Source organism: Ctenopharyngodon idella, chromosome 10 (genome assembly GCF_019924925.1).
Source record: "Ctenopharyngodon idella isolate HZGC_01 chromosome 10, HZGC01, whole genome shotgun sequence".
In the NCBI taxonomy this organism is placed as follows: Eukaryota; Metazoa; Chordata; class Actinopteri; order Cypriniformes; family Xenocyprididae; genus Ctenopharyngodon; species Ctenopharyngodon idella.
In genome coordinates, this window is record NC_067229.1 from 32051415 (window position 1) to 32078032 (window position 26618).

The 26618-nt window shown below is 36.5% G+C and overlaps 3 protein-coding genes across 18 annotated transcripts in view; 2 read left to right on the forward strand and 1 right to left on the reverse strand.

The window, feature by feature from the left end:
• si:ch211-127i16.2 (probable flavin-containing monoamine oxidase A) overlaps nt 1-10253 on the reverse strand; it is a 54389-nt gene extending 44136 nt beyond the window's left edge. For both annotated transcript variants that reach the window (XM_051908405.1, XM_051908404.1), the window contains exons 1-5: nt 9966-10253; nt 9736-9823; nt 8189-8369; nt 3847-3961; nt 3586-3743 (exon numbers count right to left, since the gene is read on the reverse strand). In XM_051908405.1, coding sequence (XP_051764365.1) covers nt 3586-3743; nt 3847-3961; nt 8189-8369; nt 9736-9823; nt 9966-10083 — 660 coding nt within the window. In that variant the 5' untranslated portion in view covers nt 10084-10253. The remainder of the gene's footprint in view (nt 1-3585; nt 3744-3846; nt 3962-8188; nt 8370-9735; nt 9824-9965) is intronic.
• A 378-nt stretch (nt 10254-10631) lies between these two features.
• Nucleotides 10632-25693, forward strand: vsig8a (V-set and immunoglobulin domain containing 8a). Of its 9 annotated transcripts, none has more exons than XM_051908417.1 (15): nt 10632-12139; nt 12263-12337; nt 12430-12636; nt 12752-13914; nt 15035-15116; nt 15423-15582; nt 15843-15908; nt 16584-16702; nt 16835-16926; nt 19812-19981; nt 20133-20337; nt 22283-22435; nt 23500-23622; nt 23718-23856; nt 23992-25693. In XM_051908417.1, exons 8-15 carry the CDS (start codon nt 16608-16610, stop codon nt 24131-24133), a joined length of 1119 nt encoding a protein of 372 aa, XP_051764377.1. In that variant the 5' UTR covers nt 10632-12139; nt 12263-12337; nt 12430-12636; nt 12752-13914; nt 15035-15116; nt 15423-15582; nt 15843-15908; nt 16584-16607; the 3' UTR covers nt 24134-25693. The 9 variants fall into 9 exon arrangements, with proteins under 9 accessions (XP_051764377.1, XP_051764378.1, XP_051764371.1 ...); XM_051908418.1 differs by having other exon boundaries at nt 16601-16702; XM_051908411.1 differs by having other exon boundaries at nt 10632-11827; nt 12078-12139; nt 15843-16702.
• A 559-nt stretch (nt 25694-26252) lies between these two features.
• Nucleotides 26253-26618, forward strand: part of LOC127520384 (V-type proton ATPase subunit B, brain isoform-like) — a 39810-nt gene continuing 39444 nt past the window's right edge. For all 7 annotated transcript variants that reach the window (XR_007932097.1, XR_007932092.1, XR_007932094.1 and 4 more), the window contains exon 1: nt 26253-26455. Coding sequence is in view for 1 of the 7 variants with exons in the window: in XM_051908406.1 (XP_051764366.1) it covers nt 26323-26455 (133 nt within the window). In the remaining 6 variants the exon portion in view is untranslated. The remainder of the gene's footprint in view (nt 26456-26618) is intronic.

A 26618-nucleotide genomic window follows, 5' to 3' on the forward strand; every position in this document is an offset into this window, starting at 1 on the left:
TAATTCCATTCAAAAAGTGAAACTTGTATATTATATTCATTCATTACACACAGACTGATATATTTCAAATGTTTTTTTCCTTTAATTTTGATGATTATAACTGACAACTAAGGAAAATCCCAAATTCAGTATCTCAGAAAATTAGAATATTACTTAAAACCAATACAAAGAAAGGATTTTTAGAAATCTTTGCCAACTGAAAAGTATGAATATGAAAAGTATGAGCATGTACAGCACTCAATACTTAGTTGGGGCTCGTTTTGCCTGAATTACTGCAGCAATGCGGCGTGGCATGGAGTCGATCAGTCTTTGGCACTGCTCAGGTGTTATAAGAGCCCAGGTTGCTCTGATAGTAGCCTTCAGCTCTTCTGCATTGTTGGGTCTGGCATATCGCATCTTCCTCTTCACAATACCCCATAGATTTTCTATGAGGTTAAGGTCAGGCGAGTTTGCTGGCCAATTAAGAACAGGGATACCATGGTCCTTAAACCAGGTACTGGTAGCTTTCGCACTGTGTGCAGGTGCCAAGTCCTGTTGGAAAATGAAATCTGCATCTCCATAAAGTTGGTCAGCAGCAGGAAGCATGAAGTGCTCTAAAACTTCCTGGTACACGGCTGCGTTGACCTTGGACCTCAGAAAACACAGTGGACCAACACCAGCAGATGACATGGCACCCCAAACCATCACTGACTGTGTAAACTTTACACTGGACCTTAAGCAACGTGGATTGTGTGCCTCTCCTCTCTTCCTCCAGACTCTGGGACCCTGATTTCCAAAGGAAATGCAAAATTTACTTTCATCAGAGAACATAACTTTGGACCACTCAGCAGCAGCCCAGTCCTTTTTTTTTTTAGCCCAGACGAGACGCTTCTGACGCTGTCTGTTGTTCAAGAGTGGCTTGACACAAGGAATGCGACAGCTGAAACCCATGTCTTGCATACGTCTGTGCGTAGTGGTTCTTGAAGCACTGACTCCAGCTGCAGTCCACTCTTTGTGAATCTCCCCCACATTTTTGAATGGGTTTTGTTTCACAATCCTCTCCAGGGTGCGGTTATCCCTATTGCTTATACACTTTTTTTCTACCACATCTTTTCCTTCCCTTCGCCTCTCTATTAATGTGCTTGGACACAGAGCTCTGTGAACAGCCTCTTTTGCAATGAACTTTTGTGTCTTGCCCTCCTTGTGCAAGGTGTCAATGGTCGTCTTTTGGACAACTGTCAAGTCAGCAGTCTTCCCCATGATTGTGTAGCCTACAGAACTAGACTGAGAGACCATTTAAAGGCCTTTGCAGGTGTTTTGAGTTAATTAGCTGATTAGAGTGTGGCACCAGGTGTCTTCAATATTGAACCTTTTCACAATATTCTAATTTTCTGAGATACTGAATTTGGGATTGTCCTTAGTTGTCAGTTATAATCATCAAAATTAAAAGAAATAAACATTTGAAATATATCAGTCTGTGTGTGATGAATGAATATAATATACAAGTTTCACTTTTTGAATAGAATTAGTGAAATAAATCAACTTTTTGATGATATTCTAATTATATGACCAGCACCTGTATATACACACACACAAACCGAATTCCGGAAAAGTTGGGACGTTTTTTAAATTTGAATAAAATGAAAACTAAAAGACTTTCAAATCACATGAGCCAATATTTTATTCACAATAGACCATAGATAACAAATGTTTAAACTGAGAAATTTTACAATTTTATGCACAAAATGAGCTAATTTCAAATTTGATGCCTGCTACAGGTCTTAAAAAGTTGGCACAGGGGCAACAAATGGCTGAAAAAGCAAGACATTTTGAAAAGATTTAGTTGGGGGAACATCTAGCAACTAATTAAGTTAATTGATATCAGGTCTGTAACATGATTAGCTATAAAAGGGATGTCTTAGAGAGGCAGAGTCTCTCAGAAGTAAAGATGGGCAGAGCTGTGAAAGAGTGCATAAAAAGATTGTGGAATACTTTAAAAACAATGTTCCTCAATGTCAAATTGCAAAGGCTTTGCAAATCTCATCATCTACAGTGCATAACATCATCAAAAGATTCAGAGAAACTGGAGAAATCTCTGTGCGTAATGGACAAGTCCGAAGACCTTTATTGGATGCCCGTGGTCTTCGGGCCCTCAGATGACACTGCATCACTCATTGGCATGATTGTGTCAATGACATTACTAAATGGGCCCAGGAATACTTCCAGAAACCACTGTCGGTAAACACAATCCGCCGTGCCATCTGCAGATGCCAACTAAAGCTCTATCATGCAAAAAGGAAGCCATATGTGAACATGGTCCAGAAGTGCCGTCATGTCCTGTGGGCCAAGGCTCATTTAAAATGGACTGTTTCAAAGTGGAAAAGTGTTCTATGGTCAGACGAGTCCAAATTTGACATTCTTGTTGGAAATCACAGATGTCGTGTCCTCCGGGCTAAAGAGGAGGGAGACCTTCCAGCGTGTTATCAGTGTTCAGTTCAAAAGCGAGCATCTCTGATGGTATTGGGGTGCATAAGTGCATACGTTATGGGCAGCTTGCATGTTTTGGAAGGCATTATGAATGCTGAAAGGTATATAAAGGTTTTAGAGCAACATTAAATAAAAAATTTTGTTATGTTAATTTGTTATGTTATCTATGTTCTATTGTGAATAAAATATTGGCTCATGTGATTTGAAAGTGTTTTAGTTTTCATTTTATTCAAATTTAAAAAACGTGTGTAATTATTAGAGAGTCTGGTAACGTGAAGGTTGTGGGTTCTATTCTCAATACTGGCAGGAAATGATTGAGGTGCCCTTGAACAAGGCACCTAACCTCCGATCGCTCCCCGGTGCCACAGCAAAAATGGCTGCCCACTGCTCCAGGTGTGTGTGTCCACGGTTTGCAGTGTGTGTGTGTGTGTGTGTGTGTGTGTGTGTGTGTGTGTGTGTTCGCTATTCACACTTCCTAATGTGTGTGCACTAACTTTTGGGTTAAATACAGAAGACAAATTCTGAGTATGGGTTACCATACTTGGCCTTCACATGCCACTTTCACTTTCACATTCAGATTTTTTTTTCCCAGTGGAACACAAAAGTAGACTTCTGTTACAAAGTCTTTCATACAATAACGATCCATAATGACCACATCTATACATCTATAAATCTTCCAAAAATGATTTATCCATGAAATACAAATCCACATTCAAAAATCGCAGACTGATGTTGAAATTTCAGTCTATATCTAACTCTTTTTATAATAATTTCATGGTGTTTTTAGTACTTTTTGGAGCTTGACAGGCCTTGATCACTATGTTGTTATATTACAAGAACTGTGTTTACTTTTGTGTTCTGTGGAAGGAAACAAGCCATATGTGCATGAGAGCAAATCAATACAAAATTCTTCTTTTTTTTGCTGAAAATGACAAAACTCATTTTTTGCTGAATTATTCCTTTAAAAGCTGTTGGTATTACAAATGCTGTGTTTTCAATCAATGACTGTCCTCTTTAGGATCTGAAACTGTGCTTATACTGTTAAACAACAATGCAGATAGTGAGAATTATCTCTGTCACGTCTCTGTGTCATTCATCCACCTTATCGCTCTCCCTCACCTTGACTCTTAACTCCTGACCCGAGCCAGGTGTGGTCTCTAGGAGGCGTAGGGTGCCCCCTGCTGCAGCGGAGTACATAAGAAAGTAGAGGAAGGAGACCTGAGAGGCTTCCAGGCCGAACACGATACGGCTACACAAGGATATCTCTTCTTTTACCTCTGTAGGGCGCACAGGGACAGATAGATAAGTATCGACAAATGTCAAAGGGCTGTTTTGCAACAATGCAGTGAACTAAACATGCAAAAAATGCACAATGCTCACGTGTGGACCAGATGTGTTTTTCCATGAAGGAGTAAAGCGTCATGCTGTCATAGAGCTCGGCATTAGGAGAACTCATTGGGTCTTCAACTGATATGGTCTTAGTGAGACGGTCAATCTAGGAGATATACACATAATCCACTTGTAAAAGCATGCTTTTAATACACCAGTGAGGGCCGCACGATATACTAAAATAAAATCAATATCATGATATGGCTTAGTGTAACTGCCAAATCGGCTGTGGTTTAAGTAAATATATGTGCTACCCTTACAAGCTGCACGTGTAAGCTGCACATGTGTAAATGAACATACACGTTGAAAGCAGCAGCCCATTTATTTATTTGCCAGAAAAACTTCAAAATAAAAGTTAATGGCATACCATTTGAGTAAATTAAGCCATAGATATTTGTATAGTAATTTTACAGTATTTTTTATTATTATTATTATTAAAATATATTTCTTGTTTTGCTTAATATATTTAATAAGAATCACAATAAAATCAATTATTATTATATTAAAGTCACTTGAATTGGTCAAAAACACCCCAAATATTCTAGAATTATTCATTCTCTCCAGGATTTTTCCTGAATTAAAAATATCTTTGTCCCACCAAAGATTTATTTGATCATTTAATGTGATGATACCTGCCATTCCGCAGTACTGGTACCCACTGCTGGCTGCTTTAAAATGCTACTGTGAGTGTTTGTGTAAGCGTTCTGTGAAAAGCGTCAAAGGTTTCTATTTACATTATGTTTTTGCAGCGATGAGCTTTGTAGCCTATCACAGACATATCTGTTGAGCGTGTGAATGCAATGGCCAATCAGAGGTGTTTAAGTTATTAGTCAGAATCCGCTCAACACGGCAGAATTTTTGTTCAGTGCAAGTTCTGAGAGCTTGTGAATCCATTCATTATAACCAATAAAGTATGAACACAATGGGCCAGATGTACTAAATGGAGCAAATTAGCGTAAGTGCGCAATTGCACAAACGCACCGATGGGAGTGGCAAGTTTTGCGCGTGATCTACTGCTGACGTGCAAATTAAAGAACACAGATGCAGTCAAATCATTTATATAATGACCAACACAATCTACCAGGAGCAGTGCAAATTAGTGTTGGGTCGCAAATAAGCAGAGCTGTGCAAATGAAAAATAACAACAATATGTTCGGATTACGCCTTCCTCTGGCATTCCAAAGAAATTAATACGAGTGGAAAATGTTTTCTCCCTTCTACCACATGCTTTCTGTTCTCTGCGGTGTCTCCTCCTAGCAGCAACAATGGCAACCATGTCACAAAATGGGTTAAGACACGTTTTTGGGGGTGTTAAATAATGGAGCAAATACCAGTAAATTGACTAGCGCAAACATTAGTAAATCGCGTTGCATGATTCATTTAAATACTCTCCTCCCATACATTTTGCGTCTCAAAGGGAAATGCTTACAAATGCATATACAATAAGGTCAGCCTCAAAAACAACTCAGTCCACGCCTTTTCAGCACTAATTTTGCACTGCATGTCTTTAGTAAATCCAGACAGTAGTTTTTTTAACGCCAAAAGAGGGTTTGTGCTGGCTCAAACTGTTAGTAAATCTGGCCCAATGTCAATAAGAGATTCATTGCACAGTGTAGACAGCTTCATTGATTATAACAGGTTTGTGCAGGAGTGCAGCTTTGTGTACCTTGCATTGTAATTTACAGCTTCAGTTCAATGGCAAAGATCTTTGCTAACTTTCTGTATATAATATATATTTTACTGCAAATTGCAAAGTTTCTGGATTGACAACTGCACCAATGGACGGAACAAAACAATTTGATACTGTATGTCAAATGATCTGTGCATTAGGTATTGGAGTGTAAATGCAATAATGATAGACCTACCACTTTTTCTATGTAATGTGTTACTTTGTTGTTCATTTTATTACTAGATTTTCAAATAAGTCACTCTGTGACTTCTGACATATAAATTTTACATATTTTTAAATATAAAATAGTTCTAAGCACTTTGTTTTATGATCTGTCCTGACAGTGATTTTTTTTTTTTTTTTACATTTCACGAATAAATAGGATGAGATGAGTTAATATTATGAACTGTTTATTTGCATTTATTTTGGATTTATTGTCAGTACTGGGCTCGCAGTTCATGTACTGTACTGTGTGTGAGTGGATGACCATGTTCGTCCACCACTACTGAAGGCCATTTTTGACCCAGGAAAAACCATGCTTTCCAAATAGAGCTATTCAAGTCATCTGTTGAAACTTCCAGTATTTTTTTCAATATTTTTCATCACAATATACAGTATCTCACAAAAGTGAATACACCCCTCACATTTCAGCAACCATTTTAGTATATCTTCTCAAGCGACAATACTATAGAAATGAAAATTCTTTAGAATAGTCAATGTGCTGCTTGTATAGTAGTACAGATTTACTGTCCTCTAAAAATAACTTAACATACAGCCATTATTGTCTAAATAACTGGCAACAAAAGTGAGTACACCTTAAGTGAACATATCAAAACTGTGACCAAAGTGTCAATATTTTGTGTGAGCACCACTGTTATCTAGCACTGCCTTAATCCTCCTGGGCATGGAATTCACCAGAGCTGCACAGGTTGTTTCTGGTATCCTCTTCCACTCCTCCATAATGACATCACGGAGCTGCTGGATGTTAGACACATGGTGCTTCTCCACCTTCCGCTTGAGGATGCCCCACAGGTGCTCAATAGGGTTCAGGTCTGGAGACATACTTGGCCACTCCATCACCTTCACCTTCAGCTTCCTCAGCAAGGCATTTGTCATCTTGGCGGTGTGTTTGGGGTCGTTATCATGTTGGAAAACTGCCGTTCGGCCCAGTTTCTGAAGGGAGGGCATCATGTTCTGCTTCAGAATGTCACAGTACATGTTGGAATCCATGTTTGCCCTCAATGAAGCGCAGTTCCCCAGTCCCAGCAGCACTCATGAAGCCCTAGACTATGATGCTACCACCACCATGCTTGTCTGTAGTCAAGACACAATTTTCTTGGTACTTCTCACCAGGGCGTCGCCACACATGCTGGACACCATCTGAGTCAAACAAATTTATCTTAGTCTCATCAGACCATAGGACATGGTTCCAGTAATTCACGCTCTTGGACAGGTTGTCTTCAGCAAACTGTTTGCGGGCTTTCTTGTAAGCCAGCTTCAGAAGAGGCTTCTTTCTGGGGCGACAGCCATGCAAACCGACTTGTTGCAGTGTGCGGCGTATGGTCTGAGCGCTGACAAGCTGACCTTCCACTTCTGCAACCTCTAAAGCAATGCTGGCAGCACTCATGCGTCTGTTTTTTGAAGCTAGCTTCTGCACCTGACGCACAGCACGAGGACTCAACTACGTTGATCAACCCTTGCAAGGCCTGTTCCAAGTGGAACCCCTCTTGGAAAACCTCTGTATGACCCTGGCCACTGTACTGTAACTCAGTTTCAGGGTGTTACTGATCTTATTATAGCCTAGGCCATCTTTGTGGAGAGCAACAATTCTAATTCTCAAATCCTCAGAGAGTTCTTTGCCATGAGGTGCCATGTTGAACATTCAGTGGTCAGTATGAGAGAATTGTACTCAAAGCACCAAATTTTAACTGCTATAATACAACATACGCAAATTTGTATGGTCCTATCAAGCAGACAAAAACATGAACATGATGAATAGGACATGTGGCTTTGCATGGTTAAAAGATCTAGAGCTGTTATCACTTAGGGTGTACTCACTTTTGTTGCCAGCTATTTAGACAATAATGGCTGTATGTTAAATTATTTTCAGAGGACAGTAAATCTATACTGCTATACAATCAGCACATTGACTACTCTAAAATATATACAAGTTTCATTTCTATAGTATTGTCCCTTGAGAAGATATACTAAAATAGTTACTGAAATGTGAAGGGATCACTTTTGCGAGATACTGTATATTGCAGAAAATCCAAATAACTTTCTTTTTTTTTTTTTTTCCCAATTTCATGCAGCCCTAACACCAGCAACACATTTCTATCCTCATAGTTGAGCTTATAACTAGCATGATGTCAAAAATGACCAAGAGATTGGTGAAAAAAAACATTAATCCACTCAGTAGGAATAGCAGCTAAAAAGCTTTCATACATCTATACAGGTCTGAGCAATCTAAAAGATTTATTGCATATGCTCATGGCTGAACGTATAAGTAAAATATGCATCTTAAATACCGCATGGAACCAAAGTCCATTCATCCATTAAGATATGAAATAATGGCTATTAGTCACATTCTACTACTCAATAAAAAAATAATTATTCTATTGTGGACTGGCACTTTGTCAGATGAGATTGTGCTGTTTCTCCTACCCGCCACAGAATCTGGGTGAAGTCCAGCAGGATCAGCGGGGAGTATGATGGGATGCTAGAAGCATACGTTTTGATTTTAGAATGCGGACCACCCATGTGATGCACCTTCTTGCCCTCTGTGTATTGTGGAAAGACCTCCACACCAAGCTCTTGAATAAGCTCCATGACGTGGGTCTGCGAGCTACAGGAAATGAAAATCAAGAAAATTGCGAGTAACCGTGTTTCTGCACACATTCGGATGTCTAAAGGCAGAAAATCATCTTTTGTGTAATTGGATGAAAATTCTGCTTGCCCTCGTCAAATGCGAAGGCTTTGACAGCCCCAGGCAACAGCTGTTTATTGATCTCTGTGGACTCTGAGAGTAGCTTAGGGTATTTTTCTAATAGTCTGGTTAGTGGGTTGCAGCAATAAATGCTTGAAAACGCTCTCTTTTTTTTTTTTTTACTGCTTTTAGGCTTAAGCTTTTGTGATGTTCCAATTATCACAAAAAATAAATAAATAAATAAACTATAGGGAGATCGGAGCTAATTGTCACAAGGACTATATTTCAGTCAGTAACTATGAGGTTTTGAATCAAAGGTCCAATTATTACACAAATATGTGTTGTTTCAAAACCCTGTTAAATTACAAATAAATTCATGCTGTATATGCTGGGTAACAAGCAAATAACACAATACAACCACACTAAACATTCCAGCAAGAGTTCATTTCATAATAAAGGTAGTAATAAAGGCTCAGTCTCATTAATGTCATGTGTTTTAAGTGTATACATTTTATTATTACAATATTTAAGCAAATAGATTAATTTTAGCCAGCTAAATGTAATTCCCACTCGCACTCATACCTACAGACAATTTAGTGTCTCCAATTCACCAATCCTGCATATCTTTGGATTGTGGGGGAAATCGGAGCACCAGAAGGAAACCCAAGCAAAAGGGAGGAGAACATGCATGAGTGGATTTGTAGTGATTACTTTTGTGCTGTCTTGTTATTTGGTGCAAGTATGGAAGCCTTTTTTCACTACATACAAAATAAATAAATAAATAAATCATGCTTTGGTAAATCTTAATTATGACATAAAAAGTCGAAATTATAAGATAAATTCGAAATTATGACAAAGTCATAATTATGAGATTAAAGTCAAAAGTATGATAAAAAGTCAAAATTATGACTGTCATAATTCTGACGTTTATGTCATAATTTCTACTTTTAATCTCATAAATATACGCCTTAATTCCAACTTTTTAAATATAATTTCTACTTTTCATCTCATGAATATATGCCTTAATTTCGACGTTTTATATCATAATTTTGACTTTCTGTCACAATTACTGCTTTTCATCACATAAATATAATTTGGTATGTCATAATGACTATATGTCATAATTACGTTTTTTTTTTTTTCCACCTTATGTGAGTGTGAGACTCATCCTCACCTCTCCTCACGCCAAATAGGAGTTGTCTACAATGCATACAGTGACATTAAAACCCTTACTTGAAAAATGCCATAATCATCATCACCGCCACCACTACCATGTAAAGCTTACCTGGACACCCACTGCCCCCCCATGTCCCACTGGTCAACGCCATTCGCAGCTGGCAGGTCTTCACTTACAGTTCTTCCCCCGACACGGTCTGTATGCAGAAAATAGAAAACAAGCAAATATGAAATGCTCTTGTTTAGCATGGCTATGCAAGTGGACTGCAGACATATGCAAGTAGAGTTCATTAAAGAGAATATCCAAGAAAAAAGTATGTTTTCATGCGAGCGACACACCTCTGGCCTCCAAAACCAACACGCGGAGTTGCGCATTTCTCTTTTGCAGCCTGCGAGCTGCGCTGAGTCCAGACAGGCCTGCGCCGACTACAACTACGTCAAACTGATCTTCACTCATTCCTGCAGCGGGTTGATCAAATAGCTCGAGAAAATGTGTTGCACAGCCGAATATAACACCTCGATTATAACGCAGCAAAACCAAGAAAGGTGAAAGTTCGTCTTTATGATCCACACTTGTTGCTTTCCATGAACGTACTTCGCACTTTGCCCTGATAAAGCGGATCTCTGTCTGCAGTGGACACCGAAAGATATTCAGACCTCCCACTTGTGTTTAAACTGATTATTCTCTCAGTTCTACTCTGTTCTCTCTATTTGGATTTATCCCCAAAAAAGTAGGCTATGTGGATTAAAAAAAAATGAATGTAATTGCATTAGACAACAAAAGATCATACTAAATGGCATTTGCAAACAATGTAAACTGAAATGTTTGTGTAAACAGAAAATAAACCAAACAAATATTAACAACAACAATATAAAACAGCAAAAAAAAAAAAAAATGTACAGAATATCAAACCATTGTTTTGGCCAACAGAAACTGTAATGAACACTCAGATAATAATGTGCAAAAACTGCACCTTTAAGGGTACAACAATTTATTTTATTTTATTTTTTCTGACAGTGAATAAATTGTATAAATGTGTAATATTTAAAATACATATAGCTTTATCATGTTAAATAATAATTTGAGCATAAGATCCTAAAATTAGTTGGTTTAGACATTGTTACGTGTTAAGGTTGTTGTCCCCTCCCCTTTTGTTATTTGTTATTGGTTTCTTCCTGTTTTTCCGCTCTCTGCTGTCTCTCTGTTTTAGGTGCTGTGATTGGTCAAGTAATCTGTCCATCATGATGAGTCATCTCATAGAACATCCGATCATTAACGGGATCAGGATAAAAGACGCTGTGGAGAACGGAAGGGGAGGGAGCTTGGAGTGTTCGTTGGCTGTGCCATTTGTTTAATGCTGCTGATTAGTGGTGGTTCGCTTGCTTGCTTGTTTGATTGTTTGTGGAGTTTGATACAGAGATCGTCTTATCTGAACTAAAAACTTCCTCAGCCCGGTGTTAAAGAAAAGGAAAGTATGTCACGTGACTTACATCTTACAAACACGCAGGAGTGACACTGGCTGCGTCCGAAACCGCCTACTTCTCTACTATTTAGTAGAGGAAAAGCAGTAGGCGAGCGAATAAGTATGTCCGAAGCAAAAAGAGTACCTAGGTGACGTACTAATTCTCGCGAGATGCGGACGTGCGTCTACTTAAAGTGCGTCCGAAACCGCCTACTTCTCTACTATATAATAGGGAAAAAGCAGTAGGCGAGCAATTAAGTATGTCAGAAACCTCAGTAATCATAAACGAGTAGTCGAGAAGTTCCCGGATGACCTACTACTTCCGTCCAGATTCTCAAGTGTTCCTCGATCGATACTTTTCTATCCCAGGAGGCCACGGGAGAGGATGCGTCATAATTGAACACGGAGGAGAAAAGCGGCGCGGATGCTTTCAAATATGAGTATTGAAAACTAAAAACACGGTTCCTTGTAATAAAATAGCATTTGTTGAACTACTGTAGAGTAAACCGCTTAATGTGTAAAGATGCTAGACACTATAGTTGTGATTTTACAGTAAAAACACGATTTATTATGATAACAGGGGAGCTCTAGTAAACACACATAACTTAATTCTCCGAAGTGGACTTGCATATTATAAACCACATCTTAAAGGTGCTTATTAAATGTTTATTTAACATCTGACAGGAACATCTTCTTTAAGTATTATGGCTTATGAGTGATGGATTATGTATGAGTGAGGTATGTGTGCTATTATGTAGAATTCACTGTTGTTAACACTGCTTACATTACATGAATGAAAATAATGTAAATAAATAAATCTACATAAAATAAACATAAGTTTAATCTATTTTATTTGTCCATTAGTACTGTTGGTAAATTAAGGAACATTTGTATTGGATAAAAAGAGAGTTAACACATCATAAACATGTAAATGTAGATTTAAGCACACAAATCTCAGAGGAAACTTGAATCTTGTCTGATGTTACAGGGACAGATGATCACACGTGTGTTTATCCGGTGATGAAGGAATGCTGCCATCAAAGGCTTTGAGTGAGGATACTACAGAAATGAATGTCTATTTAAATCTAAAGTCTAGTTTATTTTAATTATTGTAATTTAAACAGAGTTATTACAGCACTTTTCTGAATCTTGATTTCTGTGCATTTGCTGCAGAGCTTTGTGGTGAAGCAGGACCTACAAGACAAGGTGACTACAGCAAAAAAGGAAAACCTGAAACAAAAATATAAAGTAAGATCATTTTGTTACTTCTAATACAGAAATCAAATGACACTGTGCTGTTAGGATGACTGCTTTTGTATTATATTTGTGCATTATTGTAGGATGTGAAATGTCCTCAGACTGGTGTGAGCACTGAGGATGGAGAGCCATAGCAGGTCCTGGAAATGGTGTAGAGCCATGGACGAGACGCTCCATCACTCCTCCTTCCAAGTGACTTGATCAAGGACACACTGGAGGTGATGCTCCAGAGATTGAACCAGCAACCTTCTGCTGACCAGCTCGGTGGTTTAGCCCACCACACCACAAAAGTAATGAAGTTACGACAAAGATTAGCAAGTAATTGTAAAAATATTAAATGAAATATGGCAAGAAACAGAATGCTGACATTAATGAATTGTAAAATGTTTTAATCTGTTTATTTAGTCATGCTGATGGAGAGCACATGAATGTTTGCAGCAGACACAGCAGCAGCCAGATTGTCCTGCACATCTTCTCCCACTCTTGCTTCAAGGTTGTGGGGTTCAGGGGTCCATCATCATCTTCCTCATCCTCTGGATCAACGATGTCCCCACTGAGAAGAGCAGCAGTGAGGGACATGATGGATGAAGGTGTTCATCAGCTGCTTCATCAGAATAAAGCTGCAGAATGGGCACAGCTGTGTGAGATGGCAGTAGGATTGTAAATATGTGATTGTTAGGTCAATAAATTTGAATAAAGCTTTGTTTCATGTGTTGTTGACTTGTATATGTGTTTATTTATTTTCATTATTACTTTTATTAATTCTTTTACTTTTTTTTTTTATTAATTATGCTATTATTATCAGTAAATGTATATATTTTAAGCAATGAATTAATGCATGAATTGACTGTAAATTGAGATGTATTCACATCAGCTGTGTTTGTGTAGTGTGTATTCATAGTATAAAATCAGTCTTCTCCAAAGGCGAGATCTTCGAGCAGCTGCTGCTATCTTTGGCTTCAGACATTGCTAACACTGAAGAAAACACAACTAGGTAACAATAAACAATAATAATGACAAAAAACAAACATGTGTTTATATACATCATAGTTTGAGATTATATACACAGACATAAAGCATGATGATAAGGTTAAATATTTTGAATACATCATAATGCATAAAAGTATTTATTATAAGCCTGAGGGATGAAACTAGAGCTAATTCAACAAGAAAAAAAGGAAAACAAATTAAATGTATATGTAATTTGCTTGTGGATGAACATTTTTGCATATAAAATAAAGAAATTAACAACGTATTCAACAAAAAATAAAACTCGCATTATAAAAATATAAGAACTTTAAATTAACCCAAAATATATTAGTTGTACTACAATTACAAAATTACTGGCAGCTGTTTCTTCAACAAGACCACAAAATAAGCAAGTTTGATCAATATCAAGATATTTACAGATAAATGAATTAAACCTGTCACTCATATCTTTTAAGTTGTTGCGCTTGTGATAACGTCGTAGGTCACATGATAACGTCAACATGGCGGATTATTTTCGGATCGCATTCATACTCAAGGAGATCTGGCTATTAAGTACCTACTCTTTTAGCGCTCGTTAAGTAAGTACTTATTGAAATTAAGTACCTACTCATTGAGTAGGCGGTTTCGGACGCAGCCTCTGTTTAGACACACTAGGGAAGGAGCGGGCGCAACCTTGTGTAAGTTTTGTTCTGATAGATCAGTGGTTCTCAACCGGTGGGGCGCGCCCCCCAGGATGGGAGGGGGAAAAAAACCTGAAAAAAAAAAATTTGCAAATTTTTTTTTATCACTAAACTACTGTCATAAAAAGTTATAGTTTTGTATATACATAACTCCTGAATAAACTGCAATGAACCAGCTTTGGGGGGGGCCCAGCTTGCAAAAGGTTGAGAACCCCTGTGATAGATAGTGAAGCTTTAGTTATAAACATTGCTTAACACAAGAAAAGGCATAATCTATATACAATGAATTCTGTCTGACTCTGGCGTGAACGCCGAAGATTCCTTTATTTTCTGGTTTTGTTTTCAGTTAGTTTAGAGGGCGGGAATTAGTTAGTGAATGTTTTGGTTTTGTTTTTTTGTTTGTTTAGCGCCGCTCATTTTCTTTTTCTCTGTGGCTTGCTTTAATTTATTATAATTTATTTTCTTTGTATATAGCTGTAAATAGGGATTTTTGGTTGGTGTTTTCATTTGTGTGAACTTATATTCTTTTTGTAAATAAAGCGAACCACTTTTTGTCATGTTGATTGTCCGTGTGTCACTCACCCACAGTACTCCCCAGAGACCAAGATTATAGGTTGTGTTTAAATTTTATTATGTGCGTCTTCCTCATACCTCTATGCCACCAGGGGACGTAACAGACATGAAGAACATTTGTTAACAAATGTAGTTCTATGTACATTAAAAAATAAATAAATAGGATTTAGCTTTTCATGGAAATGCAGCATTGCACGTGGTCACCTACCCCATATGCACAGCAGGTCATGAAGCAAAAGTTGTGATCTCATTCTCATGTGCTATTGAGAAAACATAAGTGCTCATATTTGCTATAATATTTGCCACACTGTATGCATTATTTATCAATGGATAGTCTTTGATCTTTGAACAGCATAACTCAAATGCTTAGAATTGGATTAACTGTAAAAAACAGTGTTGTCTTGTTTATTTGTATTTGTTTAGGAAACATTTCTTTTCCCAACAGTCTTTCTGAATTGCATAACTGCCATCTGTTGACTATCGCAGTCTCACATGTGAAGCTGTAGCAGCTGCTAAATGTCTTAAATGTAAGTAATCATTCTCAGCTTCATTTATGTTAATGGTTCTCATAGTCAAGCATGTGTATTTCTTAAAGATAAGGTTGCAGTGGCCTATTCATGAAGGTGTGTGGAGCCTTACTCTTCATTGTAAAGGAACCACCTTTAGATGGACTTTCACTGCATGTTATCTTGGTGAAAATGCACTGTGCATAGCAAGAAAAAAAAAAAAAAACTTTGTTTATTTGTAAACACAATTGCATTAAACAAATGCCCTGCATGTTGATATACTGAATTGTTCCAATAATTTATTATTCTGTCCTTTGTTTTTCTGAGTGGAGTAACCAGTTGTCACCTGAGACCAGTCTCAGTGGACCACATTACCATGGCACCACCTTCACTTGATACCAGAAGTGACTTGTTGTCTCACAGTGGAGCCATTCAGAAGGTGACATGCATGAGGACTAAAGCACAGAGATGAACTGGCCCTCCATCTGTAAGTTTCTATGTATAATTCCATTTTATCTTATGTTTTCATGGCCTATTTTCCTGCTCATGCAGAGGAACCAGTTGTTCCGGTCGATCAGCATAAAAGCAACCAAAATGTTGTGTTGTATAATGCATGGTACTGGAAAGATTTTGGTGAACAATGAGGTTACAGGCTCTCAAAATAGTGTAGGAGGAAGAATAGAGTGTGTTACAAAAAGAAAAACAACAAAGATGTGTTTTTTTTTTTTTTTTTTTTCCCACTCTCAGCAGGGAAGTAGATAAGAAACTTTTCGCTTTGTGATTGTGAGTAAAAATATCTTCTGGTCACAACAGGTGAGTATATTTTACTTTTTGCTACAGTATAATATTTTCCAGGTTTTGCATTCTATTTTTTTCTGTTTATATGTATGATAATCATATACTACCATTGAATTTCTTTATAACAAGCTGGAATTAGTAGTTTTGGAATGAGTAATTTTGTGGACATGCACTAGTAAAGTGACTGTAACATATAGTCCATTGAAGGCAAGCTGAAGTGAACCCAAGTGCAGTAATATTTAACAATGGTGACAGAATAAACAGAATCAAACGAGGACTTGACTTGAAAAGACTTGGACATGAACAGGGGAATCGCATGACATAACAAGGAACATGACAAAACTAGGAACATAGCTATGATGATTACAAAATAAAAGACATAAAAACCTTAAAGTGATCCAAAACCCAAAACTAAATGTGACAGTGGCACATATTTTGATGCTTAAAAATGTAATAAAATAGTTGTAAACATTAGTTAACTGCATTAGTTTACATGAACTAACATTGAAAAAAAATATTTTTACTCATTAACATTAACAAAGATAAATACTGTAACAAATGTCTTGCTTATTTTTAGTTAATCTTAGTTAATGCATAAACTGATGTTAATTAATGGGACATTATTGTAAGGGGTTACCAAAATATCAGACAGAATGAGTTACTGGTGTAAAAATGACTATCCTTTTGCAGTCTCTTTTCATTTCTAGGCTGAGCATGTGTCCTAAAAACTTCAATCAGCTGAATGGGAGGAAGTGGCACAAAAAAGGATGTCCAGACATGAATGCACAAAATCTCTGCTGCAACACAAGGTACTGTGTGTTACCATTGAAAGTTCAAAATATGGTACCCAGCAAGACATGCTCATTATCTCCCTCATAGTTTCTTTCAGTCATGCTCCTCTTTTCTAGCTTTCACTCTCTTTTTACTTTCATCTCTCACAGATGTCTAAAACGGCCTTGTGTTAGACGAACAAGTTTGTCCCCATTGTCCTCATTTATGATATTGACTGCGCTCGCCGTGTTTTTCAAAGCAAGTAAGTTTCTTCACAAAGAACTTGAATTCCAGCACAAGACCAGGTAATTTGACATTCTGCTCACAACCCTGCTAAAGTTCCTCAATTAGGCCTGAAAGTTTTCCTTCATCCAAGTCATGGATGTATGATGGGATTTATTCACAAGCATCTGGACGAAATCCAGATATTAATCATTTGGAGAGTTTCATTATATGAGCCCATATGAATCATTCATGAGGGAGTACAAGGATGGAACTTCAGTATGAAATCAAGAATTTTGGAATTACAGGCTAATTGAAAATAATCATCCTTAGACTTTGAATGACAGAAAAAAAGCTGAATGACCTAGAAAGAACAGAATAATTAAAAAGACTATAGTTATGCTCATAACTTATTTCATGTTCAGCTTGGTTTGAAGCTTCAGTATATCATAGTTAAAAGAAAAATGTCTTATAGTTTGTTGACCAAAATGCTATATTTACAGTCTGAAGACATTTGTAATCAGTGTGTAGTTCTAAAATAAGAGTTTTCATTTTCAGTCCATGAATTTCATCTGAAATTAGAATAGTAGTTTCAAAATTATGTGTAAAATAAAGTCATGTTCTACAACTACAAACATTACACAGAGTCATACCTAGAATATTTGGAAGTATCGTGTGCTATGTTTATAACATGTTGCTAAATAAGGTCTAAAACTACCACAAAGCTGTAAGGTTACCTTGTAGTCGTTATATAGATATAGTTATATCAGGGTGTCCGCGGGGTCTTAAAAAGTATTAAAAGTTGATAAATCAATTTAGAGAAAATTAAGGCCCTTAAAAAGTATTAAAAAGTCTTAAAAGCCATTTCCAAGGTATTACATTTTGTATAATCTTCATTATGTATATTTGTCCAAAGAGGGTGTATGCTGAAGTTTACCTGAATTTAATCATTGCGTAGGCGAATAGTGTGATTCTGTGTAGTTTATTTATAGAATCCCGCTAGATTTGATGTCATCTGTTACCGCGCTCACTGACTGACTGATAGCACAGGTCCTTTCACGCTCGGTTGTTAAGCAACATCGTTGACTAATAGGAAAATAGAAGTTTTCGTGCAAATGGTTGGAGGATAAGGAGTTGGAACTAGGGGTGTAACGGTTCTCAGTAAAAAATCCAACCGTGCACACATTTGCACCTCGGTTCATCTCATATCTGACAACGCATACGCATCTATAATATGGTTTGTTGAAAATAAATAAAACAGACAGAGTTAGGCTAATGTATGTTTCTGTCGATGGATACGCATTCTGGCTTCCCCTAAACTTTGTTCAATGCGAGTGCTGTATGCTCTATATGAGCAGTCATTTACACCATCATCATCCGAGTGTTGATAGCGCGCGAGCACAGGTGAGACCTGAACAGAACACATTGCTATCTGCCTTTAAACTAAACGCATTTAAGCCTGGCTAATTTAAACGTTTCGAGTGCAAGGCGTGAAAGAGAACTTACACGCGCGCTGTGAGAAGATTTGTGCACTCATCCGAAGCGCGCACGTGGAAGCGCGTGTACAGTGTGCAAACATTGAGTTCTCTTTCAAGTCTTGCGCTTGAATGGATAAATTCACACAAAAATTGTCAACATGCCCGTCTTGGCGAGTATCCTAGCAAACATAGTCGGTTATTAAGTGAACTTATACACTCGAGAAAGAACGCATGTGTTCAGTGTCAGTGTACTGATCCATGCATTATGTCTTAAAGAGACAGCAGCCCTTGCATTCCTGTTGTCTGTGTGTTTTGAATGTTAATCAAACAACAAAAGACAAGGAAATCACTCACTGCTCTTGATGAAATAGCTTTTGTAACTTACTTAATAATTAATAATGATTAATCTTGTGAACATTATGCAGTGTTGTTTTAATAGCTAACGTTACTTCCTTCAGTTTCTGTATACCTGAAAACTACTGATACCAGAAAAACCTGAAACCTTTGTATCTTTGCTTAAACTTGAAGTGGCGATGAGGTCTTAAAATGTATGGAAAAAGTCTTAAAAAAGGTCTTAAAAGGTATTCAATTTAACTCCATGATTCCTGTATATACCCTGTATATAATCATATGTGAGGTGTGGCTGTGTATAATATATGCCCATTTCTGTCACATAAGAAGAACAAAATCATGCTTTGGTCAATTATAATTAAAACATAAAAATCCGAGATTCCAAGTTAAAATTATGATAAAAGTCAAGATTATATCAAATTTATGAAAATAAAAATGTATTAAATTATTATAAATATATTATATAGATTTTTTTATATCATAATTATGACTTTTTATTTCGTTTTGACTTTTTGTCATAATTCTGATTTTATCTCATCATTCTGATTTTGTCATTATTATGATTTTTATGTCATAATTTTGACTTGTCGTGATTATGACTTTTTATCTCATCTTTCAATTTTTATCTCATAATTATGATTTAGTATTTCATCCTTTCAGCTTATGGTGTCATAATTATGACTTTTTATCTCATAATTCCAACTTTTATGTCTTAATAATGACTTTTTATCACAGAATTATGACTAGTTATGATTGACTATCTCATCTTTCAATTTTTATCTCATAATTTTGACTTTTTATGTCATAATTATGACTTTTTATCTCATAATTATGATTTATGTTTTTTTTTCTTACGTAGCGGAAATGGGTTTTCATAGTATAATATAACAAAACATGAAAGTTTCTTCAAGTAATGTTAACCACAGCCTTATTTTACTCATAAATAAAAATACTGTTGTAAAATCCCATTCAAAATGAAGAGAAATCAATATCGATTATCCTTCTAGATTGGCATAGACATTGACGTCATGACTAAACATCTCTTCAGAGAATTTTGCAAGTAGATGCACATCAGTCTTTTGCCAAACTTTTGCAGATGTGACAGGAGCGATGAAAGTGACCTCCAGTGGACCACAGACTATGCAGATGGCTCAAGGGGAACCTGTTACACTAGACTGCACCTACACGTCAGGTCCAGCAGACATTGGCGAGCTTGACATTGAGTGGTCAGTTGTCAGTCCAGACACCACAAAAAAAGACCAGATGGTGCGTAAGGCGATCTGTCACTGCTTATATCAGTGAAATGACAAATCGCTCTACCTAGGCACTGCTTTGACCAGCCTCTTACTGATGATTTATGTATGTGTTGAAAAACAACTATCAACTTTAATTGATATTTACATTTGTTGTCTATTAGATCATATCATATACAGGTGGAAGGAGATATGCCCATGGTGACCCTGCTTTAATGAAAGGTGTGAACTTCACAGCTGTAGACCCATCCCAGGGAGATGCATCTCTATCTATCTCCTCGCTGATGGTCAGCCATGCTGGAACGTATCAGTGCAAAGTTAAAAAGGCACCTGGGGTGGACAGTCGGAAAATATTGCTGATTGTGATGGGTAATATCATGTATTTGAATACTACACAGAGCGTTTCTCTGAAGGGTCTTTAAAGGGTTCACCCAAAAATCTACACCAATTCTACACCAGTAAGACCTTTATTCATCTTCGGAACACAAATTAAGATATTTTTGATGAAATCCAATGGAGGCCTCTATTGCCAACAATGTCACCGAACTTCTCAAGATCCAGAAAGGTACTCAAAACATATTTAAAACAGTTCATGTGAGTACAGTGGTTCTACCTTAATGTTATGAAGCGCCAAAAAAACAAAATAATGACTTTTCAACAATATCTAGTGATGGCCGATTTCAAAACACTGCTTCGAATCTTTTGTTTCGAATCAGCGGGTCAGATCGCATGTCAAACTGCCAAACTGCTGAAATCACGTGACTTTGGCGCTCTGAACCACTGATTTTGAAAACGGCCATCACTAGATATTGCTGAAAAGTCGTTATTTTGTTTTTTTGGTGCACAAAAAGTATTCTCGATGCTTTATAATATTAAGGTAGAACCACTGTACTCACTTTCATCAAAAATATCTTAATTTGTGTTCCGAAGATGAATGAAGGTAGAACGACATGGGGGTGAGTAATAAATTACATTATTTTCATGTTTTGGGTGAACTAACCCTTTAAAGAATGCATGAAACAGAAGTTGCTGCCATATTTTCTTCCCTATTATGAAACAGCTTCTTGAGCAAGACAAAATGTAGGGCAGGACTTGATTTTGTCCATGTGGAATTGATTGGATGGTTGTGGTTTGCTATTAGTTGATCTCATGTGAGTGACAGGTTGCCCCGTCCTCGCGTCAGTAAACACATCATCGGAGAAGAGATGTCACTGCAAAAGGGAGGGGAAGTTATTTTGATTAAAGATTATGAGGAAATAATTAATTTATGGGATTATGGATCATGGATATAGCAACTTAAAGCAACTTTATCCATTATCCATAATCCCTACATTAAAATCATATTAAATTATATCAAATATGATTCATCAGGCATCCAAGGAACATTTATTTGTACATCTTTCATTCATCATTATATTGCATTGCACTATGTTTTGCCCCCAGCAATAAAAACTACTGAGATTTGATCCTAAAACTAAGCATTTAAATATAATCTTATAACACAGGTTATTGGGAGATATAGAGTGACAACTGATATTTATATGCATTTTATCTAAGTAGTCTGCTATACTGTTATAACGATCTCATGGATTTATATTTCAGAATTTCATCTTACTTTTTGGCCATAAACATCAGCATATTGCACCAAATTGCATATTTATGCTTTGGGCCTCTAAATAAAATGGAGGTGTTTTTTCCTCCTTGAGTATGAGCTCCATATGCTCATTTCATAGCCTAATGCATGAGCCATAAAAGCCTGATAAAGGCCTATCAAATATAATACTTAACAAAAATCACATATGCAAACTTAATCAGAGTTTTGTTCACTTAGAACTACAGTTTATGCCCGTGATCATTTGAAGTAGCTCCTTCAGAGCATGGCAGCATATATTCTTTGAACTCCCCTTACTGCAAGGGTAAAAAGTGTTTTTTTCTGAGTACATTGCTTGTTGGAATGTGTAGATTTTAAGCTCAGGTTGAGTTAAAAAAAAAAAAAAAATTCCCTAAAGGCTCAATAAACTGTTCCATTACAGAGAATTACAGTTTTATTTTATTTTTATTATTTATTTATTTGTACCTGCAACAAAAGTTCCCAAGTACTTCTGGTTTAAGACTTTTTATTCAAAATTGGATTTTTCCTTGATTTTGAAACGTTTACTTTGAAGAGAAAGAGTCCTTGAGGAAAATAGCCATGCACCATTTCTCAGCAGTGCTTTTGGCTCCCTACAGAATTGCACAATGCAGTAATTCAAACAGTCTTGAATTTGTAAGGGTGAATAATAGGCTAACAGTGTTTTGACTCTCTGTGTGGTAGTGAGGCCGTCCGTGCCGAAGTGTTGGGTTGATGGTGGTGAAGCCGTGGGTGAGGCAGCATCTCTCCGCTGCAGATCGGATCAAGGCTCCGCACCTCTGCTGTATTCATGGAGGAGAGAGAGCGGAGGTCCCATTCCTCCAGACGCCAATCAGAGTTAGTGCTACCCCTGGTGGTAATGTAATGTAATGACATGCTGCTTCTCCATCAGTGATTCTAAACCACAGACTGTAAACAGTTTTGACTCCCCAAAACAGTACGCAAACCATCACTTTGATAGCTAAAATAATTATTTTATTTTGATATACAAACTATGGCTTTTGCAGAAGAATGTGGAGCCTATACAATTTACCATATGGATTATATAACTTATTTATTTATTTATTTATTTATTTATTTATGCCCAATACACTCTTAAAAATAAAGGTTCTTTATTGGCATTGATGGTTCCACAAAGAACCTTTAAACCTTTTTCAATTCCACAAAAAGGTCGTTTATAGTGGGAAAAGGTTCTTTTTTTATATTATTAAAATGTTCTTCACACTAAGAAAAAAAAAATGTTATTTTAAGAACTGGTTACTAAAAGGTTCTTTGGAAAGCCAAAAAAGTAAAAAAAAAAAAAAAATCTTTTGGAACCTTTATTAAAAGTTTTTAATATTTTTAAAATGCAAGAGTGAAGTGATGATATATAGATATATAAGATTGAAGAGATTTATAGTTTTTGTATGAAATAATTTAATTGTCATCAAAATTCAACAAGGATGATTCATGAACTAAGTTGTTTATATAAACAGTGTAAAGACAGTGTGTATATATATATATAGAGAGAGAGAGAGAGAGAGAGAGCAATATATTTGTATTTAAGAAAGTGAACAGCAAGCTGTCATTTACATTATTCACAGTGATTTACACAATTACAGTCATACATGTTACAATTACTCTAGATCAATTATTTCTGTATAAAAGTAATTATAATTAACTCTAAAAGAAAAAAAAATTGAGAGAGAGAGAAAAAAAAAAAACATTTACATAATTTTCCAATTGAGACACAAATGGCTACAAAGGGACATTTTGTCAATTATATCTAATTTCTGTGGAGGCTTTAGTACCTGAAAAAGGTATTTGTATTTATATTAACATTTCTACAGAGGTGGAAAAGAACCCCACAGATTTATTTTAATGAATGAGATTTTATGCATGTTTTTTTCTCTATACATTAGACTCCCTCACAGGAGAACTTCTAATCCGTAACCATTCTGTAAGCCACTCCGGTGTCTATTCCTGTGAAGTTTCCAATGCTGTTGGGAAAGAGAGCTGTCGGCTTAACCTTCAAGCTGTGAAGCGTAAGTGAGCGTCACTCCAGTGCTCATCAGACCAGAGATTTGATGCTAACTGGTTATTCATATTCATCAATGCTAATAATCGTAATCTTTCACAGCTCCTAACAGAGCAGGGGTCATCACAGGCACCGTTGTTGGATGTTTACTGCTCATCATAATCGTCCTGCTCATTATATGGCTTCTCGTCTTCAGATGTAACTGGAATCGTCAGGAGAAAGAGTTCTCCAATGAGATTAGGTGATATCAACCCCTCCATTTTTCTCCATGAATCCCTCCATTTCCTTCAATCACGTGAAATTTGATGATGATAACATGACATTCGGGCTTTGATGTCTTTGATAAACAGCTTTTGTTTTCTTTCTGTCTTTAAAGAGAGGATGCTCCTGCGCCTGAGAGCCGTCCTACCAGCCGAATCTCCAGCTTCCGTTCAGGTGTGGCCTACAGCCAGGTGGGCCATACCCAAACTGAGCATTCACCCTCCACTAACACCAGCTACAGCACCTGCAAAGTATGACAGCAGATTTGGCTATGCTGTATGAGAAGTCATGCTTTTATTATACTGAAGATTGTCATTGTACACTATGTAACTATTTGCCCTCTAGTGGTTATAAAACAAAAATGCATGCATTTTGGGGAAGAACATTTAGGCTTTGCTTCGCTCTGCGAGACTGTGCGGGTGAATATGACCCTTCACAATATATAATGCATTACAATGAACTCTGTTAGAGAGCTAAAAATCTCGTCCCGGGGGGTAAAAATCACATTCCAGGGGGTTCTGTTTGCACCCAGAGTAGCCAGAACTTTTCTCTATTTACAGATATGATGAGACATGAAAGGGCAAGTGTCGTATGTACGGAATTTCCCGCGAAAACCGTCCCACTTGTTCTAAAATATAAACACTTATAATAGGCTTACCATAGGAAATAAGGGTAAGACAAAAACACATTTTGGAAGAAGGATTGATGATGTATTGACTCTTATTTCACTCTTAGAAAAAAAGGTTCTAGCTTCCGACGGTCATCCGCCGGAAGCTAGTTATTTGAATTTATACAATTTTATATATGGAGATTTTTCTTAGAAAAACGCATTGCTTCACTTCAAAAGGCCTTTATTAACCCACTGGAGCCATATGGATTACTTTGATTATGGATGGATGCATTTTTTTCACTACCCCATTCACTACCATTATAAAACTTGGAGGACTAAGGATATTTTTAAATATATCTCCGATTTTGTTCGTCTGAAAGAAGATGAAAGTCTGAAAGAAGTCATATACACCTAGGATGGCTTGAGGGTGAGTAAATCATGGGATAGTTTTCATTTTTGGGTGAACTATCCCTTTAAAATTGAATCATGAATCAGTGGATTCTCTCCCTATTTCTGTGTATTGATTTGATCATGTTGCAAGATACAATATGAAATCAAAATGTTATGTCTTGTAATTGTGTAATGATGCAAAACCAGATCTCATGTAAGATGATATTGACAGAGCTCTTAACAAGGCCTAAATTCAATATTTTTGTAAGGAGCATCCATTATTGATTTGTTTGTTTGTTTGTCTTTGTTAAGATTATGTAAATAAATGTATCAGTTGCATGTTTTTTTATTAGATTTGAATGTTGATGCTAATGAGAAAAATGTAATTAAAAAGTCATTTGCATGTAATGATAGAGAGAAATTGAATTCTCTTTATTCTTAAGTGTTTTTTATTTGATAAAAATTGTTTGTTTTGCTGTTGTTTTGTCTCTACTTATTTGTCTTAAAGATAGTATTTTTAGATAGATGGTATTTTTATTTATTTTTTACAAGAAGGATTTAATTTCTTTGTTTTTGCCCATAAAATGTTGTTGTAAACGTTTTAAACTGAACTTTAAGAAACTGAATTTTAAACAATTACTTGTATGTTGAATTTGCAATAACATTGTATAAAATGAAGATCAATTTTTTGACAAATAACATAGATATTAACATTTTTAAACATCAAAATTTCTTGTTAAAATATGAATGATGAAAAATGTGAAGTGTATTTTTAAGCTGTTGACTTTTTAAAATATTTTATGTAGTAGGCCTATCTAAATAAATATGCAGTCACAAACACCAGTTGTTTAATAATTTTACAATAATTATTAAAAGAATAATTTAAATTTACATGAAATTCAATATAGGGTCTGAGACTAGATTTAAAATCTGGGCTTCAAAATTTAGTTTTAAATCTGGAAGTGTTTTAGACAATATGTCTTAGAAAGAAATATTTAACATTCTACAATTTTGTGACGATGAGCATGAGAGCTTTGTACAGGTGGTTGTTCTTGCTTCCACTGAAGTACAAAATGTTCTTCGGATCATTTTCAAATCATGTTGGAGAACGTTTAAAAAAGGTTCATGCAGCTTAAGTGTTGTTATCACTAAAGCAAAAGAGGAACATAAATATATCATTTTTCAGAATTTTTAGTTAAACTTTTTACTCGCATTGTTATTCTAATAATATATTCCGATTTCTAGAGAAATGTAAGGAAACATCCAATACTGTCGTGGGTTATCGTGTCAACCACTCATACACCTCTAGAGGGCGTCAGCGTCCACTGCGTCGATTTTGAAAAGGGGAGGGGGGGGAGAAACACATAGCACTATTGCGCATGTGCAGCAGTGTTATCACGCTTCGCTTCCAGACCAGTAGTGATTTTTGTGTAGTATATAGTCATCATGAAGGCTCTTAGGGGAATGGTGAGCGGAGCCGTGAGCGAAATATCATCTGCGGTTACCGGGAGCAAACACGTCGCCGTTCGGGAAAATGTCCTTGCCGTGACTCGTGACTACATTTCTCAGCCGAGATTGAGTGAGTGTTCAGTGCTGACTACGAAGGGCCCTTATAAACAGAAACCCACTAGAGCGATAAAATGATGTGTATGGCGCAACGAATGAATGACGTGCTTTGTATTTACACTGAATCGGCTAATCATCATGTTATTTTCAACTGCAGGCATATAACATTTTAACAT